General features: G+C 42.1%; 1 protein-coding gene across 1 annotated transcript in view; it reads left to right on the top strand.

The window, feature by feature from the left end:
• Nucleotides 1–1,219: 1,219 nt before the first annotated feature.
• SRD5A2 (steroid 5 alpha-reductase 2) overlaps nucleotides 1,220–20,498 on the top strand; it is a gene marked incomplete at both ends in the record, with an annotated part of 37,426 nt that continues 18,147 nt past the window's right edge. The window contains one exon of the mRNA XM_084236031.1: nucleotides 1,220–1,554. Coding sequence (XP_084092157.1) covers nucleotides 1,220–1,554 — 335 coding nt within the window. The remainder of the gene's footprint in view (nucleotides 1,555–20,498) is intronic.

Genomic DNA, 20,498 nt, shown 5'->3' with positions numbered 1-20,498 from the left:
AATGGAGAGAAAGAACAGCATCTGGGTGTGCAAGGACTGGACAGGAGTGCCAAGCACAGAAGCGTCCGTACCATCACTACAGTATGGATCCCACTCCTCCGCTTGAGCTCAGAAAGAGCTCCCCGGGCCACAAGCGTTGCTAGGTGGCCTGAGTCTGGGTCAGCTCCAGGGATGGAGGGTGGAGGAGAGGCTAGGGAGGAGGGACAGCATTATGACTCTTGGCCACAATCTGTGCTGTGCTGCTGGGAAGTGGATGTGGATGTGTTTCTTGCACCGAGGCAGGGGGCCCGGAAAGAAACCTTAGAGGATTCAGGGTCTGGCGAGGCTGAGGGGCACTGATGTTAAGAGTGGAAAGGTAGGGTCTCCCTGGTGGCGCAGCGGGTTGGGTGCAGCGCTGTGAAGCTGTCCGCAGCCTCTGCTATGTGGGTTCAATTCCCAGCGGGCCAGGGAGATAGGCGCATGGTGTGCAGACCTCTCCTGTCTCACCGGCTGCTCCCCTCAGCAGTGTCTTCGGTCCTTTTGCCAGTTCTGCTCCCCACTCTGTCTCTGGTGAATCCTCTCATCCTCCCATGCCTCTGACTGTACCCCAGCCCTTGTATGCATAAATAAATCTTAAAAAAGAGTGGAAAAAGTAATGGCCCCCAACCTAAAGGGCTGGTGGATGCCCTAAGTGCCTGGGTCTGATCCAGAATCAAGGAAGAACGCAGGGGTGGGCGGGAGCTGGCAGATTGTGAAGGCGCATAGGGAATCACAGGGTAAGGGAGATCTGACTTAGGGTGATGAGGGCTTGGAGGCTGGTTGACGCACACAGAGGGGTGCTGGGACAGAACAACCCCACAGAATCTATCTGGCTTCCTTTCCTTATTCCCCAGTCTCATAAGTGGCAGCCTTAGAGGTTGATGTGTGAAGAACAAATCATAGAAGGGCCGACTAAGGGTGCCAGTGCCGGGCACGGGATAGGGCCGGCGCGAGGGCTAAGGAGCGCAGGTCGAAATGGGCTAGTTGGAGACCCTGGGGCCCCAGGACACTTTTTTGGTGCCTAGAAAACCTTTGTCCTGACCACCCACCTTGAGTTTGAAAGCGTCAGTTTTACAAAAGGGGCACCAAGCCGAGCCAGCGTCAACCGTGCAGAGGTGGGAGGCAGGCTGGAGGGGCGGGAGCCAAGGCCAAGGGGCGGACACGGGGTGGCGTCTTGCGGTCCATAAAGGGGCTGCGAGGGATGTGCGCTCCTCTGCGAGGGCTGGCGGCCACAGTGGAGAAACTCCGCACGATGTCAGCGGTTGACTGCCAGCAGAGCTCTGTGCTGGCAGGTAGCGCCGCTCTGGCCCTTCTGGGGGCATTTTTCCTGTACGGCTCGCGCCCCTCTGCCTACGGGAAGCACTCGGAGCGCCTGCTGCCCAAGGCGACCTGCTTGCCTGCTGGTGCCGCCTGGTTCCTGCAGGAGCTGCCCTCCTTTGCAGTGTCTGTGGGGATCCTCGCCCAGCAGCCCCGCTCTCTCCTCGGCCGGCCGGCCAGTGTGCTGCTCGGTCTCTTCTGCGCGCATTACTTCCACAGGTAGTTTTCCCGGCCGGCGTCCAGGAGCGCAGCCTGCGGAAAGCGGGTGGTAACGAGGAGGGGTGGCCGGGAGCAGGCAGCAGGGCCCACTGGACCCCACCCCCAAAGGTGTGTGTGTGTGTGTGGGTTCAGGCAGAAGCGGTCACCGGACAGGTAGGGCTCTCCCTCCCCAGTGCCCCGCGCGCCAGGCTTGCTCCAATCATCCAATTGCTGGCTGGGACGGGAGGTCGAGCGGGGAGCAGGGGGAGCTGGAAAGCTCAGGCGGGGACAGTTCCTTCTCCAGCTGCGTGCGGCCTCGCATCACCTGTGGCCTCTCGGCTCCACTCCTTTCTTCCTTCACCTTCCCTTTGCAGGTGGGTGCGGGCTGGTGCTGGGGTCTTGACAGAGTCTAAGTGCTGGTACCTTCTGAAGGTAATTTGGTTCAGAGAGGCTGATCAGCTCAGTCTTTGTGAGTCTGAGGAGGGAGGTGGGCAGAACCTGACCTGACTTCAGTGATGGGAAAGAACACGAGGGGATCCTCCTGACTTGAGCAAGAGCCCCCCTCATCTCAGGTCCTACTCAAAAGGCAGGCGCCCAATACCAAGTTATCTACCTTTCCAGTTCCCCCTGGGAAGTAAGTGCGACTATGTGGAAGTTAAGTTAGAGCTCAAATGGTCTGAAGAAAAACCCAAAATTCAGGAGAACTTTGCTTTTTAGTCTGAGAAGGAAAGGCAGGAATGACACCAAGGGCTTTCAGATAGGAAGAAAGACTGTTGACCCTCTGAAGAGACTTCCAGGAAGAATAGAACACAGGCTTAAGTAGCCTGCTATGCCCATTCATTTTAGCATTTATTCTCCTTTAGTCCCATGGCAACGTTGTGAGGCATGTTTTTTTTTTTTTTAAAGATTTATTTATTTATGCATACAAGAACTGGGGTGTAGGCCAGAGGATTGTGGGGTGAGAGAATTCACTAGCAACAGAGTGGGGAGCAGAACAGGCAGACTGACTGATATACACTGCTGAGAGGAGCAGCGGGCGAGACAGGAGAGGTCTGCTGTGCCATGTGGGTAGCTCCCTGGCTGGGGATCAAACTCATGCTGCTGTGGCTGGTGATAAATTGATCGCACTGAGACTTTAACTTCTGAGCCACCAGGGAGACCCAGGACATGTATTTCTTATGCCCACTTCATAGATAAACTGGGTGACTGCAAGGTGATATAGCCAGCTCCCAGCCAGATTCAAACCTCAGCCTCTGCAACCATGGTTTAAGACCTGTTTACTTTTCAAGCAAAGCAGATGCCTCATGTCAGCAGAACAGGTTGCCAAACTAAATGAAGAGGCAAAGTCTGATTTGATTTTCTAAAGTTAAAGGAGCAAGGAAATTTAGATTAGAAATCAGGGTAAAAGAATGCCTCAAGCTGAAAAACCACAGCCCTCTCTCTTACAGAAAAGTGATGACTCATTTTGGAAGAAGGAGGTGTGCACATACAAATTTCAACCTGTCTTTCCTTAATCCCTTTTTGGCCTCAGGATCTTTTTGATTGGACAGTGTTTTAATATTTATGTAATCTTAAACTAAATTATTACTCTTTCAAAAAGATAATATTGGCAAGCAGTAGGAAGTAAAATTCCAGAAATGGGTATCTTTTCTACATATATTTGCTGAAAGACTGTTGTAGACAAGAGGCATGTCTACCTATCAATCTCTTTATTTTACCCAGATTTGAAGGTTTACTCTGCACAGAAAGAAGGATATTGTGTGAAGGAGATAAGCAAGCAGCTTTTGATATCACTATTTTTTTTAATATAGAGGCATGTTTTATTTATTTATTTATTTGTTTGTTTATACAAGCACTGGGTACAGTCAGAAGCGCGGGAGGGTGAGAGAATTCACCAGAGCCAGAGCGGGGAGCAGAGCAGGCAGAAGGACCGAAGTACACTGCTGAGGGGAGCAGCGGGCGGCAGGAGAGGTCTGCGCGCCATGTGGGACCCTCCTCCGGTGGCCGGGGAGCAGCCAGGGATCGAACCGGCGCCACAGAGGCGGCGGGCAGCTTCGCAACCCAGCGCTCATCCGGTGCGCCACCGGGGAGGCCCGATATCACTATTGTTGAAATAGACATTTTATAGACAAATATGATTCTGTCAGACAGCTATCTTCACATTAACTACTGTCTGTTCGCACAGAAACAATATTTTTATGAGATCATTTCATCTTAATGATGAGTGTTTTCTGACCATTCTATTAGCATGATCTTTAGACTTGTTTTGAAACCCAAAAGGCACTTTGTGCAATAAATTATGACCAGTATTAAAAAAAAAAACCCAAGGAAATAATTGCTCGTAAAATGAATATCCACACACTGTCCATTTTCTTCAGGGGAAAATTTGGAATATAAGATTTGGGAAATGATTCTGCCTGAGGGAAAACTACCCACTGACAATCCAGCTCTGAGTTAGGTGTCCCCAGGCATGAAATTTGGTATTTGCCTACCTTCCCTCTTGTGTGAACTCTTTCTATGAGGTCATTGTAACACTGAACCTGCTTTCCATTTGGGTGCCAACAAGGTGTTATGCTCTGTGGTAAACACTCTACATGAATTATCTACTAATCTTCATTTCAACCCACCGACATTGTCAAGAAAGGTTAAATAACTTGCTCAAGATTGCATAGTGACTTGGGGAGCTAGGTTCAGACTCAGGGAATCTGAATCCAGATCTCAGGCCATTAACTACCATGATAAACTGTTTTTTACATGTTCTCAATTACCTTGCCCTTCCCTTTTAAAAACTATGTTTAGGCTTATACTGATTATGTTTTTATTATAAAGAATAATGAATTTTCACTATAGTAAAAAATACAAAAAGTAGAAAAATATCCGTAACACTTTTAATGTTCTTAGATGTTTTAACATCAAGGATAGTAACGGTTATGTTTTGGAACATGTCTAGTAAGGCTTTTATTTTTCTTAGGGGATTTTTTACACAGTCTTCTTATATTGAATATATGTAGGCTTTTCTGCTGCTTGACTACCTAATGTTTTAAAATATTTTCTCATTATCATAGAATCTTTGTAACTATCATCTTAATGGCTTCTTGTTATTTCATGTATAAACAGTAATTTACAGTTGGATATTTAATTTGCCCTTTTGGAGGGGGTGGAGGATCTAGGTTAAATAAAACTGTGATGCACTATTTTTTGCCCAAATTCTTTTCACAAGTTAGGACTATTAACCAAGATTTCCAGAAGTGGTTCAAAGGCTCTGAGCATTTTGTAGAGTCTTGATACATATCTGCTGTGAGGCTCTAGGAGTTTTTGGTTTGATAAAGAGAAATAATTAAGCATAACCAAGGAAAAGGTGTCAGGCTGTCTTGGCTTTCCCTTGTCCGGTATAACTGTGACCCAGAAGTGAAGATGGAAGGGCAAGCTCTTAGGAGGAAGGCTGGTGCATGTTATTTACTCTCTTTCAGAAATTGTCCTTGGGAATTGTTCAGAATTATGTACCTTTGGGTAGAGTTAAAAGTCTTTGCACATTTCTTCATACAGAAGTGACTTGCGAGGATGGAAGTTCCACAAAGGCCAGGCTTTTTTGTCTCATTTGTTTGTTCATGGCTATTTCCCAGTGTACAGAAAAGTACTGTCCATTATTGGTTTGCACTAAAATTTGTAGAATGCATGAATGAACTCTATTTCTGGCATCAGTACAGACAGAATTGTGGGGGAACTAGGGTTTACTTGGGCATCCTTGTTGAGACTGCATGGCTAGTTCAACTCAAATAATTCCCCTCCCTTCAGAATCTGTTGTTGTGGATATTTGGATGGATTAGCCACGTGAAAATGACTGCTGTGCAAGCATGGCGCCTAATCCCACTGCCAAAGTTGTTTGAAATTAGAGTTATCTCACCTCTCATTGACCTTGACGACAGCCCTGGAATGATCCTTTGCCCACACTCTTATTGGTCTTCATGTTCCCAAGAAGCTTTGGTGGCTCATGTAATTGTCATCACAGCATCTATGATCTGCACCAGTGATATTTTTTTCAAGACTGAGATGTGACCTAGGTGCTTGAATGAAAAAGCAAAAGAAATCTCTTTCTGAATAAGGTGACTGTGTTGTGTGAAGTTGCTGGGTGGTATGACTTTCCTTGATGTGCCTCCAGAAGCAGAATGTAAATACATTAGAATCTGTTTGAATTTAGAGAGAGCTCTTCTGGGCTTTAGATGATGAAGATTTCCTAGTCAGCGAAATAAAATGATGGCTCAATAACCTGTCATTTTGTTTTCTTGATCACATCAATCTTCAGCAGCTCATATTTTTCCCTGTCCTTCAAGGCTCAAGTCAGGCATCACTTCCTCCAAGAAGGCTGCTCTGTGTCCCTCCTCTGTAAGTCTAGGTGTGATACCATTCCTTGGGCTTAAGTGGCAGCCATTATGTCATTTCACATAATTAGCTGTTTTAAGAAAACTTCATCCTCATCTTGTCCTGTTTCCTTATTTTACAGAAGCAAAACCCCAAGAAGTTGAGTCGATCGGAGGCAGGGATGGAACTGGAATCTCCCCATATTCCCTGTCAGTGCTTCTCTAATCTTATCAGAGGTCCAGATGTCTCAAATTTTCAAAAGTAATCAAATGTTACCACTGAGGTTTCTCCTTGACTGTGAAACCAAATGATGATTAATGTCTACATTGGAAACAGTATAGACAAATCTCTCCTTTTGCAGATAGGGAATAAAGATCAGGGCAGGATAATCACATTCTTGTGAACTAGGGACATTCATGAGGCATGATTTCTATCAATTAAGATTAACTGGACAGGGCCTCCCCAGTGGCACAGTGGTTGAGCACTGGGTTGCGAAGCTGCCCGCAGCCTCTGCGGCACAGGTTCGATCCCCGGCTGCTCCCCGGCCACCGGAGGAGGGTCCCGCATGGTGCGCAGACCTCTCCTGCTGCCCGCTGCTCCCCTCAGCAGTGTACTTCGGTCCTTCTGCCTGCTCTGCTCCCTGCTCTGGCTCTGGTGGATTCTCTCACCCTCCCGCGCTTCTGACTGTACCCAGTGCTTGTATAAATAAATAAATAAATAACCAAAAAAAAAAGATTAACTGGACAGTTTTTAGAATGAGCATTGGCAATTTTTTTTTGTCAGCAGTCAGAAGTAATTATTTTATATTTTGCAGTCATATAGTCTATTGCAAATACTCAACTCTTCTGGTGTAGCATAAAAACAACCAGAGATAGTATGTAAACAAATGAATCTGATTGTATTCTAATAAAACTTTATTTACAAAAACATGCAATGAGCTGTATTTGGCTGAAGGCCTTGGTTTGCTAGCCTCTGCTAAAGGAAACCATGAATGGTTAGCTTGACATTCAGTGCTTTGGTAATTCTGTAATAAAATTTTGTTAGATTCTATAGCAAAGAAGGAGGCATATTTTAGAAATTTTTTTCCACATTTAAGTAAGAATTTGGTAGTAAACATCATTTTCTGAGAAATCCTGGATTCTGTGTCCCTTATTTGAACCCTTGTAGAAAATAGTGGGAGTCTTGGAGTTTATATTCCAAATGGGATTAGATCATAAACATCTGAAAAGTATAGAGCTATGTTTAATACAAATGTAAATAAACTTTAGAGATCTTGACCATTTCACTTTTGCCACATTGAAGAGAGGACCAACTAATTGATCATTTTTAAACAGAACTCACTGTCATGTAAAAAGAACAAACAACGATCCAAATTGGCAAAGTGATGTGTAAGAAGTCAGATGGTGAGGAAGGGGCACAGTGGGGCTTGAACCTAGGTCTCCTGACTATCAGAGATCCATGTGCTCAGACCTTTGCTAAGTCCTTTTGGGGGACATTAAGAAGTACAATGTCTGGTACTTGCCATGTGAGAGGAAAGCAAGAAAGAGCCATTGTTGTGTGCCTGTCATTTTCTTGGTGTGAAAGTCGGGGGGCAGCAATATCTATTTGGATGGGAGAGATGGACTTGGGAGGGAAACCACAGTCATGCCACAGGACATCTGAGGTATCTGATGGCTGTACCTGAGTGTGCACGAATGGGTGACTGGGATTGCAGGAACCCAGTAAATGGCACAACTCCTCCCCATCCAAGTTGAGAACTGGAGAGAAAGACCTAGGAGTTAGGTAAGGAGAGACAAATGATCACTCTTATTAATAGTAACATGGATTTGGGGGAACTTGGTTTACATTTTGGATCATGTGGTCCTGCCACTGCTGTGCCTCAGAATTACTCAGCAACACCACGGCTGAGTCTTTCTCAGTGGTGCCTTTTCTGAAAAGACAGCAGCAGATGAGAAGGACTGAGCTGCACGAGTCTTTTGAGAGTTCTTGCTCTTGAACTTAGCAGTCAGTTTATTCACTTTTCACCTGAGGAAGAAAGAGAGAGAGGGCCAGTAGAAAGGCCAAGAGCAACACTTTGATGAAGGGCCCTTAGCAAGCAGGAGGAGAAGCATAAATGTTTCCTATTACTAGATAGAATACAAAAGTTACCTATTGATTTCTGCCAGAGTCCGGCATCTTGGTTCTGGAACCGAGTCCACTTTTCATTCTGCTTTTTTGACTCCCTGCCATGCCAGCAACAGGGATCTCAAAGTTTGCACTCCAGTTGTTTAAGAAGTTGCTTTGTTCAACCCAGGGGTCTTTGACAAGACTCAGCTCAATATAGAAGCTCTAAAATTTAAAACCCTCTGAACTGGGGCCAATAATGCAATTTGCCTTCCATTTGGTTATGGAAGGCAGAAAAAGGAAGAGGAAACCAATATTTATTGAGCTCTGGGTGTTCCAGGAATTGTTACATGCTTTATGTTGGTTATCTTACTTGTTCTTGAGGCGGTCACTATTGTAAGGTGCTGTCTGATTGCAGTCATTGCTGAGAGTGAGAGGGAGTGAAGATGATGTGCACTTGAGGTGGTCCTCACGCATGGTCTTTTTCCAGATGAGTGTGTGGGAATGTGCTGTTCAATCAGGAAAACGGGCCAACTTGGTAACTGTCACTTAAAATTGCTCCATAGACCTCTCTTTGGAACACCTCTCTTCTTTTTAATCCCAAGTATCTTTTGTAATCTCACGTGGGCCATTTTTGAAATTCTTCCATTATGCCTACTCCATGTTGTCAAAGATGATCCTAGATATTATTGTCAAGAAAATAAGGCAATTTGCTGTTGACATTTTCCTTATATGACCATGAACTATCTCCAAATCCTATATTGTGTGCTGTTTTCCTTTCCTGACTCCATCTGCCTCTTTTAATAGTGGTCTTGGTCTTATTTTAGCATCTCAATGAATATTCTTGCGAAAAGTTACGTATCTGATAAACAAATTTAAATGCTAGTGCTTTGGGTCCTTTGTTTTCTTATTATTGAGTTTCAAATGTTGTTCATAAATACTGGATACTTTACCAAATATATGCTTTGTGTGAATTTCCCCCCAGACTGTGTGATTTGTCTTTTTCATTCTCTTAACCATGCCATTTGCAAAGCAGAAACTTTTCATTTAATGAAGTCCAATTTTTCTATTGTTTTTAGTGTCATATCTAAGAAGTCTTCCTAATCATAACTTGCAAGTGTTTTCTCTTATGTTTCCTTGTACAAGAGTTAATTTCAGGTTTTACATTTAGGCCTATGACCCATTTTCAGTTAATTTATATATGGGGTCAGATATTATGAGTCAACTTTTTTTTTTTTAAATTTATTTTATTGTATACAAGAAGTGGGGTGCAGGCCAGAGGTGCGGGGTGTGTGTGTGAGAGGATTCACCAGAGACAGAGTGGGAAACAGAACAGACAGATCGATTGACATACACTGCTGAGGGGAGCAGAGGCAAGTCAGGAGAGGTCTGCTGCGCCATGTGGGTAGCTCCCTGGCCAGGGATTGAACTCATGCTGCATTGGCTGTGACAGCTTCATAGGTTGCGTCTTAACCCCTTGCGCCACCAGGAAGGCCCTCTCTTTTTTTTTTTTTTTTTGCATGATATTTAAGTGTTCCAGTACCATTTCTTTCTCTAATGAATTGCTTTTGTATTTCATGATATGAAGACTGACACCTCATACTGAAAACATATGAATGGCAGATAAACACATAAAAAGTTGCTCAAAATCGTTAATGCAAATTAAACCATAATGTGGTATAGCTATGCACTACTAGGATCGCTGGAATTAAAAAAGACTAATCATACCAGTGTTGGTGAGAATGTGTGAAACTAAAATTCTTACACATTGTAGATAGGAACGTAAGATGGAAACCACTTTGGACAACAGCTCTTGAAAAGTTAATCATGAATTTATGTGTCTGAGCATTCCATTGTTAGCTATTTTCCCAAGAAAAATAAAAGCAATTATTAATACAAAACCTTGTATATAAATGTTTGTGGCAGCTTTATTTGTAATCATGTAAAAGTAGAAATAACCCACATGTCTATCAACAGGTCTAGTCAGCAATAAAATAATGCTGTAATATATGCTTGAACTTGTAATATATGCTGCAACAAGGGTAAAACTTAAAATGATTATTCTGCATAAAAGAAGTCAAACAAAGCAGCTAATGCTTTTTATGATTTTTATTTATATGAAATTGTATGAAATTAAAACTAACCTATAATGCATCAGGTGGTTTCCTGGGGATAAAGAAAGGTATAGAAAGGGGAGATTGTGAAGATCAGTGAACTTTTGGTGGTGATGGATACGTTCATTATCTTGGTATCATAATGGTTTCAAAATTGATCAAATCACATACTTTAAATATGTCCAGATGGTTGTTATGTATACCTCAATAAAGATTTTTGAAAAACTCTAGTTTTTTAGACCTGTAAGTCTGTGTGACCCTGTGTCACTGAGAATTGTTAAAACTTTCTAAGATGTTATTCTGACAATGTTTAGCAATGACTGAAAAAGCTTCCTTTTTTTGGACCCAGGAACTTCCCAGGAAACACTCCTAAAGAAAAGGATCAATTTATCCAAGTTACAGTGCTATTTATTTGCAATTGTGAAATACTGGATGTTACGTAAAAGCTTTATGAATGAGGGCTAATTATAATCAATATGATTGGATGTTATTGGTATTTCAAAATACTATCTTCAGAAACTGCATGTGTGATGGGAATAATATTTAAAGTCATTTATGAAAAAAATAGCATATAAAGAGTATGCTCTCAATAAATCACATGAATATGAGTGAATTAATATTGATAACAGTTGGAATATGTGATGTAAATAGCTAACACTTTATTATTTTTTTTTAAAGATTTATTTATTTATACCAGCACTGGGTACAGTCAGTAGTGCGGGAGAGTGATAGAATTCACCAGAGCCGGAGCAGGGAACAGAACAGGCAGACTTGACAAAATATACTGCTGAGGGGAGCAGCGGGTGGCAGGAGAGGTCTACGTGCCATGTGGGACCCTCGCCTGCGGCCAGGGATCGAACTGGTGCTGCGGAGGCTGTGGGCAGCTTTGCAGCCCAGGGCTCAACCGCTGCGCCACCAGGGCAGGCCTAATAGCTAACACTTTAATTCTGCATTTTTTTCTTGTAATATTTTCAAAGTATTTAATGGTTTCACTCCCCTTATACCTAACAGATGTCAAGGTGGTGCAAAAACCCCGTTCAGTGGGCAGTAGAGTATGGGGGATATCAGCAGATGCCTGTGAATAATGGGAATGAAACTTTCATGTGGTAAATTCTGCCAGAAACCTCAGAAAATGCTTTTTCTTTTTTTGTCAAAGTGCAGAGTGGAATGGAGATGTAGGAGGGAGATACACTGAGGCAGATCCATTTTTGAATGTTGTGCCTTTTGATCAGGGTTACTGTGTCCCAGGATAATATTCAAATGAAGGTGGAAACTCCTTGAACATTCTCAGAATGATGGCAATACTGAGATCTTATTTCTGCATAACTATACAGAGCACTTGATTTCCAAATGACATCTTAATCCCTATAAACTTGGTTGCAGTGTGAAACCAAACAGTTGGAACTAGAAAATTACGAATTTCTTTTTGCAAATATTGAAAAATAAGGGAAACAAAATTGAGAAATGAGGTATTTGTATCCAACAGTGAAAGTGCCATGAACTTAGTCTACTTCATGAAGCTTATTGAATTTTGTACTTAGCTAAAAACAACCTCATGTCATCATTTATAATTAATTAATTTGGTCATGACCAGTTAGCATGAGTGACTGCGCAGGTGTGCCTATACAATGCCAAATCAGTTAAGGAAGAAGAAAAGATAAAGTAGTTACTCAGGTCAAAGATGCTGATCTGATTCTCTATTTTGACTTTCTGTGATCCAAATAAGTAAGTAAGCAAGTAAAGTAAGTAAATAAGATAAATAAGTAAATAAATGAATATATGTCTTGAGCTTGTCTCTTGTAGAAGGTTGTACAGCTACCATGATTACTCTTTCCATCACTCAGAGGAGCCCTCAAAGTTTCTTAAAACCTGGATGATTCACTAGATGTTCAGATTGAACTTTTATTTTCATGTAGAGACAGGATGAAAGAGGAGCAATAAGTGAGTGAGCACTTCCAGCGTCTCCTGATACTACCAGGATACAAACATGAAGATTTAAAAACATACAAACAGAAAACTTTAAAATGATGTGCTGCATTTTAAGTCTTCATGGGCTAATCATATCAATGTTTTTCATAATTTCAATAGACCTACTGGCTCATGACCTCTAGGTGACTCAAACCAGGTGACATCTGGTGGGGTAGACAATGGGACCTGGCTGTTCTAATTCCAGGGCATCAGAGAAAGTTGGGAAGAAGCTGTTAGAGCTTTGGAGAAACTGCATTGAATTTTCCTACTGGCTAGCTCCTGGTAGAAAGTGGTCAACAACTCCATTGCAGAAAAAATGTATTCTTATTGAATTATATCTTTCTTTTTCTAGATTTTTACAATCTAATTCTGTGAGTACATATACATAGGCCATGGGGAAGCTGAAACCTCTGGTGAATGCCAATTAAAATTTTAGTTAAATCTGCCACTGGAAGTCATTTTGTCAGGATTATTATTATTTTTTTAATACTGGTTGCACATTAGGATTATCTGAAGGACCTTTCATACGAACTGGTGGTCAAGGTCCTTTGCCTCAGATTCTTTTTTTTTAAAGATTTATTTATTTATGCATACAAGAATGGGTACAGGCCAGAGATGCAGGGGGTGGTGAGAGGATTCACCAGAGACAGAGTGGGGAACAGAACAGGCAGACTGACTGAAATACACTGCTGAGGGGAGCATTGGATGAGACAGGAGAGGTCTGCTGTGCTATGTGAGTAGCTCCCTGGCCAGGGATTGAACTCGTGCTGCAGTGGCTGCAGACAGCTTCATAGTGCGGTGCTTAACCTGCTGCGCCACCAGGGAGGCCCCTGTCTCAGATTCTGATGAATTTTCAGTGTGCTGCTTCCTCTTTAGCATTCCTAAATTACTCTTAGATAACTTGACTATGCCACCAGAGGTGAGAACCTGTGCTGTAGACAAATGCTCTTGCAAGGACAGTTTTTCTTTTTTGCTTTCATACACCGACTGCAGTAGAGAAAGTTTCTCAAGGATATAAACTCTGTAACTAGCTCCTCCTGTACTTGAATCACTGGTTCTGATATTTCATAGCTGTGTTACCTTGGCCTAACTTAATCTCCCTTTGCCTTCATTTCCTTATCTGTAAAATGAGAATAATTATAGTAAGACATATCTCCTAGGATAACTATAAAGATTAAATGAGTTAATATGTGCAAGTACTTAGAATGTTATTTGGAGCATAATTACCCTATATAAATATTGCCTATCTGTGGTCCTTTGCTAGCATCTCCCTTACCCAATGTCTGAACTGAAATTAACTTCGGTGGCCTTATATAACTCTAACTATGGGTGTGTTAGCTCCCAGTAGCTGCTGTAACACAATGCTACAAACTGGGTGGTTTAAAATGACAGAAAATTTTCTGTCACTATCCTGGAGGCCTGAGGTCTGATATCAAGGTGTTGACAGGGCTGTGGTCCTTCTGCAAGCTCTACAGGCAAATCCATTGTTTGTCTCTTCCAGCTCCTGGTGGCTGTTGGCATTCCTTGGCTTGTGGTCACATCTCTGTGCTCCATCTTCACATTGCCTTTTTCTCTGTGTGTCTTTCTTCTTCTGCCCCTTTCCATCGAAGCATACACAAAATTACATTTAGGTCCTACTCAAATTATCCAGAATAATCCTCTCTTCATAAGATCCATAATTTAATCACATCTTTTGCCATGTAAGATCTCAGTCAATCTTTTGCTTTGATAAAGTAAATATTCACAAGTTATGGAGATCAGGATATGGACATATCTTTTTTTGAGAGCCACCATTCAATCCACCACACAAGGTCATAATGAAATGTTAGCTTGAATGGGATGCATCACTGGCCCATTCTGTGTTTAGTCCCAGAATATCCCACTATCTAATAGATCTAAAACCATTTCTTACAATGATAGTATCATCTGAGCATACAGACAGCTGCTTGTCGGTGCTTGTTATTTCTTGAAAAGGACTCAAAGAAGTGTACCAAAGGCTCACAGGACTGGTTGACATAATGCCCTTTGGCATACAGTGAAACTCCAGTGAGGAAAGAACTCTTGGTACGTTCCACTCTGAAAAGAATTATTTGGGGGAAACTATGTTTCAGTGTAATTCAGAACCCTCACCAATTTTGGCTTTAAACTCAGAAAGATTTGATGATTATTTCAGGAAAGAACAGCTTGATGGCATATTAATCAGGTCTTTTTCAGTTTCAAATGACAGAAAGATGAATTCAAATAGATTTACAGTCAAACTTGAATTTATTAACTCATAACTGGGAAATTCCAACTTGAGGTCCAGATTGATGTAGTGGTTCCAAAGATACCATCAGGACTTGGCTTCTCTCTCTAGCTATTGTCTCTACTTTTTTACTGACTGTTCTCAGTAAGGCTGTTCTTGGATAGCGGCTAGATAACTAAAACCTATTGAGATTTGCTGAGTCATATGTCTATTCCTAAAACAACCAGTGTGAGAGGTCTTTCTCTGTTCTGAGGAGCCTGGAGGGCTAAGATGGAAAGGAGGTAGGACCCTAGTGGAGAACCAGGGTAGTTACTATAACAATAAATGTTTGGAGGCACATGCAACAAATGACTACCATAGATGCAACAATATCTTTGAACTAAAATGCCTGAAAACCAAACCTGGATTCTTTTGAAGGGTATGTGGGATTTTCTTCAATTGTAGATGTTCCTCCAATTTCTTTTTCTGATCAGAAATGAATAATGAATGAGTTGTTTCGAAACAGAGGACCCTTATTTTAATTCCATCTCTGTTGCTCATTTGTGGTTGTGTGGTTTTAGGAAAATTACTACATTTCTCTGAGTTTGATATTCCTTCCTAGCCCAGAAGTAACACACACACACATGCACATGCTACGCACACACACACACGCACATGCTACGCGCGCGCGCACACACACAGAATATAGATGCTTTCTTATCAGCAGCATCTATCACCAGAATGCATTAACAGAATTGAGCTAGCTGAACCCAATCTGACTGGAACTCTGTTCTGTGACCCTAAATCATGTCTGAAATTCCTACCATGCAAGGATTTTCTTTGGTTTAAAGCAATATATTTGCGAAATCCAGATAAAAAGTGAAAATAGATCCCAAGGAGAAGCAACATGAAATCCTTCATCATTGACTACTTATCTGCCATCTTAGAGGCAGCCAGAGTCACCCTGTGAGCGGAATTTCATTGCCACACGCAAGGCACCCATAAGACCTTCAGTAAAATGATCTTTCTGTCTTACCACATACATTTTAGGATTCTTTTCTCACTACTTCTCCTGTCCCTTGGGTAGGACCTTCATGTTCCCTGAGGATAACCAAATGCCACAGGGAATCTTCACTTTGACAAATTCTATCTAGTTTTCTCCCTTCCTCAAGCATCTCTAGTTGTAAATTGTCCTCTGTCCTCCCTAACCACAATTTGTTCTCTCTCTCTCTTTTTTAAAATAAGAATGTTGTTTTTATTTGCATGACTAATAAGGGAGCATCTCTTTTGCTCTCATGAGTGAAGGGCCGGCCATTTGTCCCAGGAAACTGAGATTCAGGATGTACTTGACCCCAAAGCCATCAGGGATGAGCCACTTTTCAGCTACCATGTCTTCAAACTCATCCACATTTCACTTGATGAAGCCCCACTTCTAGGAAATATGGATTTTCTAGTAGCCAATAAACTTGGCCCTGTGTAGTTCCCTCAACAACATGCTCCTTGTTGTGAAGCTTGGTGCAGATAGACATGATGATTAGGCCAATGTAGACCCTGGCCATTGTGCTCTGGGGCTTTCCAAAGGCACCCTGCATACCTGTGTGGGTACTAAAATCAGGGACAGCATGAGATCAGACATGAAGGACCCCTGAAAAGGGCTGTCTCCAAGGTCCCTTAGAGCAACCCATACAAGCAACCACAATTCTCATTTTCATAGTGGAGCTGATGGTGGGTAGAGGAGTGCCATCTGATTACAGTTTGATTAAATTATTCATGTAAAGCATGAATGAGCGGCAGGTTCAACTTTGTTTAAAGGAATAGTATTTATCTTCAATCTTCTATTTGTTATAAGGGATTTTTTGAGAAAGATACTTGAGTCTTCTTAGTTTCTTCAGATCAGTTGTAAATGTACCTGTAATAGGCAATAACTCCACTTATGAAATATCGTTGGCCATAGATTTTATCTAACACTTATAAGAGAAAGTGGAACATCCTGAAGGATTGGGACAAATAAATGGTAAGTTTCAATAAAAGAACTGGAAGAGGTTTGAAGGCTGGGAAATTCCAGGATAAATAAACTTTTGGGATATAACTTGACATATCTGTGTCATGCATGTGTAGGATCCTAAGAACCTAGGAGAAATAGGGGATCTGGAGGAGACAGTCTCACAGTGGCTCTGATGTGAGTAGACATGAAGACTAGGGCATAAACACCATCTTCACCATTGGTCTTAGGTGGATCTCAGGGTTTGTACACAATAATTCTAATGACATGTTTCCTTAGCTAGGTAATAAAGAAACCATCATTAAGTTCTAATATATTCAGTTATACTATTAAGTTCTTGCAAGGGCCTTCTGAGGTTGGTACCATTATTCTTCTGTTACCACTGAGGAACTGATGATCAGAGGCATTGCCAAGGACATTGTGGTAGTTTAAATATTTGCCCATAAATTTTTTGTTTCATCTTCTCTGAAAGATGATATCCATCCAATTCCCTTCTCCCACAGAATTTGTTATTCACTTCTAGAAAATATAATGTGGTGAAGTGGTATTGTGTGGCTTTTGAGAGGAGGTCATAAAAAAGCTAAGTTCTGTTGATGCTTGCTCTTACATCCCTGTACTGGGGGATACCTGCCACTATGTAACGAGACTACCAAGCCTCCCTTCATTGAAGCCAATGTGGAGAAGGTCCATGTGGAGGAGATGAAACCCCCTGTCTATAGCCAACACTGAGTCTTCAACATATGAATGAGCCCTCTAGGAAGAAGATCCTCTAGTCCCAATCAAGTCGTCAGATGATTGCAAATATGTTCACTGCAATTGTATGATGAACTGTGAGCCAAAACACCAAGCCACTCTTGAGTTCCTGATATGTAGGAACTATGAGTTACAATACATATCAGTTGGTATTTTTAACACTAAGCATTGGGGTGAGTTATTTATTGTGCAGCAATAAATACCTAATACACATATAATATACATAACATATTTAGGAAGTAACACATCTACCATTTCACTTTGCTACTGTTACCTCAAGAGAAACAACCAAATAGAAAGATTATATGTAAAACTTAGAGTAATCCATTACTTATTTCTTGAGTACTTTTAAAATTTCTTGAATACTTATTATTCAATACTTTTTTTCCCTCAAGAATTATGCTGGGGGCCTCCCTGGTGGTGCAAGTGGTTAAGACACAACCTATGAAGCTGTCTACAGCCACTGCAGCATGAGTTCAATCCCTGGCCAGGGAGCTACCCACATAGCGCAGCAGACCTCTCCTGACTTGCCTGCTGCTCCCCTCAGCAGTGTATTTCAGTCACTCTACCTGTTCTGTTCCCTGCTCTGTCTCTGGTGAATCCTTTCACTCCCCACTCCTCTGGACTGTACCCCAATTCTTATATGCATAAATAAAATAAATCTTTTTTAAAAATTATGCTGGTTTCTGGGTTAGCTTTCATTGCTGAGCATCTCTTGAGACTACCTCTTAGGACTCATTATTTTCATTTGGTTAATTTTTTTTTTTTAACATTCTGTGGGTTCTTTGCCCATGGCATCTTCTCTGGCTGTTTTTGTTATAGTAGTATGCTTGGGTTTCTTTTTTTGTGGTCTTCATGTAACTACTGCAGGCCCTTCTTTTGTGGTTATCATGAGATTACATGAAATATACAGTCATGTGTCACTAATACTTTCTGAGAAATGCATTTGGTGATTTCATTGTTGTGTGAAAATCATAGAATACACTAACACAAACCTACATGATATAGCCTATTACACAATGAGGGTGTATGGGATCACCTATTACCCCTAGGATAAAACCTGTACAACATGTTACTCTTAGGCAATTGTAGTACAATGGTATTTGTGTACCTAAGCTTATCTTGATACAGAAAAGGTACAATAAAAATATAGTATAAAAGATAAAAAATGGGATACCTGCATAGGGCACTATGGATGGAAAGTTGGTCTGTGGGGACTGGAAGTTGGTCTGTGTGTCAGTGAGTGGGTGATGGCAAGACTTTATCGTCTTTAATAGTAGAGTCTTATTCCATTGTGTATATAGACCACAGACAGCTTCCTAACCCACCCATCTGTCTTTGGGCACTTAGGTTGTTTCCATAACTTGGCTATTGTAAATAGTGTTGCAGTGAACATGGAGTGCATGTTTCCCTTAGTACACTTGATCTTAGACAAACGGCTGAGAAGTGATCCCCTTTGAATTAGTATTTCTGTTTTTCACGAAGATACCTAGGAGTGGAATTGCTGTGTCACATGGTATATCCATTTTTAATGTTTTGAGAAATCTCCATTCTGTTTTCATTAGGGACTGAACCAGTCTACATTCCCACCAACAGTATATGAGGGTTCCTTCTTCCTCACTAACACTTGTTTCTGGTCTTTTTGATCAGTCATTTTCATACTTGTGAAGTGGTATCTCATGATGGTTTGATTTGCATTTCCCTGATAGTAAGTGATGATGAGCATTTCTTCAGGTATCTGTTGGCCATCTGTATATCTTCTTTGTGGAATTTTCTTTTTAGCTCTTCTGCCCATTTTTTTTTTATTTGACTTGTGTGAATTCTTTTCAAGTCTTGGATAATAGCCCTTTGTCAGATGTATAGTGTGCAAATATTTTCTCCCATTCGGCAGGGCATCTTTTTGTTTTACTGATAGTTTCTTTTGCTGAACAGAAACTTTTTAATTTGATGTAGTCCCCATTCTTTAATTTTAACGTGCTTCAACTTGCTAGCATATAAATGTTTATAGTAATCTCTTATGATTCTCTGAATTTCTGAAATGTCTGTTAAAAATCTTCTGTTTCATTTCTAGTTGTATTTATTTGTGACTTTTTTTTTGATCTTCTTTTCCTACTCCTATAATTTTCTTTTCTCTTGTCCATTCTGGTTCCAACAGCTCCTCATTAGTCAATTCCTCAGGTACTGTCTCTTGGAGTTCTTTATTGTTATACTCACTCACACCAGGTTAAAGTTGCTTGTCGGGCCTCCCCAGTGGCACAGCGGTTGAGTGCTGGGTTGCGAGGCTGCCCGCAGCCTCTGCAGCACCGGTTGGATCCCTGGCTGCTCCCCGGCCACCGGAGGAGGGTCCCACATGGCGCGCAGACCTCTCCTGCCGCCCGCTGCTCCCCTCAGCAGTGTACTTCGGTCCTTCTGCCTGCTCTGCTCCCCGCTCTGGCTCTGGTGAATTCTCTCACCCTCCCGCACTTCTGACTGTACCCAGTGCTTGTATAAATAATAAATAAATAAATCTTTAAAAAAAATAAAGTTGCTTGCCATCTCATCCTTGACAAATCCTTTGAAGTCATGGACAAACCTCTGGAGTGTCTTTTATTGGATGTCATTCCTATGCTCCTTTGTTTTATCATCCCAAGTCCAGGCAAGGTCTTGATGCAGTCACAGCTGCTGTAGTCCTTCCAGAGTTGCATCAGTGTCCTCTTCAGTTGCAGCAATAGCTTGGACAAAGATCCAAGAAGGGGTAATAGGCACTGATAGGTCATTTCCAAGGAATAGCAAAGGTTCAAGCTTCCTACAGTGCTTCAGGTACCTGAGTTTTGTAGTGGGGATCCACAGTGAACTCCTGTGTTGGGTGAACTCCTCAGCCAAAATCTGTCAAGCAATCTGTGGCAGCCTCAACCTCTATACTGTGGTTGAGCAATAGATGTGGTATAGGACGGGGGTTATATTTGACTCAAGGTCACAAACTGGAATTGTTCTCTTTGCCTTTCAAATGTAGAATCTTACCATGGTGTGCTTGATCTGTTTCTTTACAGGTGCATTACACCCTGGTTAGTGTATTTGGCCGCTGACTCTGGTGAAGGGAGATTGTGTGTCACAGATTGCAAAGAATAACCTCTTCTGTAAAGAGACAAAGATAATGTGATCTGTCTCTTTCTGCCTATTCTAACTCCAGCTGTTCTCATTTGGAGATCTCATCCCGATGCCCCGTGGTCCCGCAGACAGCAGCAGCCTGGGCCAGGTCCTGCCCCACCTGGCCACAGACCAACTCCTCCGGTTGCTGCTGCTTGCCTTCTACAGGTCAGTGGGCTGCTGTGCACAGGGCGAGGCTCTGCCTGGGTCGCCTCTGGACCTCTGACCTCACCCACTCTGCCTCACACCAGCTTGTGCCCTTACATCTATGGTTCTCCAGTGGTGCACTCTCTGTCTTACACACTGATTCTGTGCA

This window comes from Talpa europaea, assembly GCF_964194135.1.
Source record: "Talpa europaea genome assembly, chromosome: 6".
NCBI classification, from domain to species: Eukaryota; Metazoa; Chordata; class Mammalia; order Eulipotyphla; family Talpidae; genus Talpa; species Talpa europaea.
This window is presented reverse-complemented; position numbering and strand designations above follow the sequence as displayed.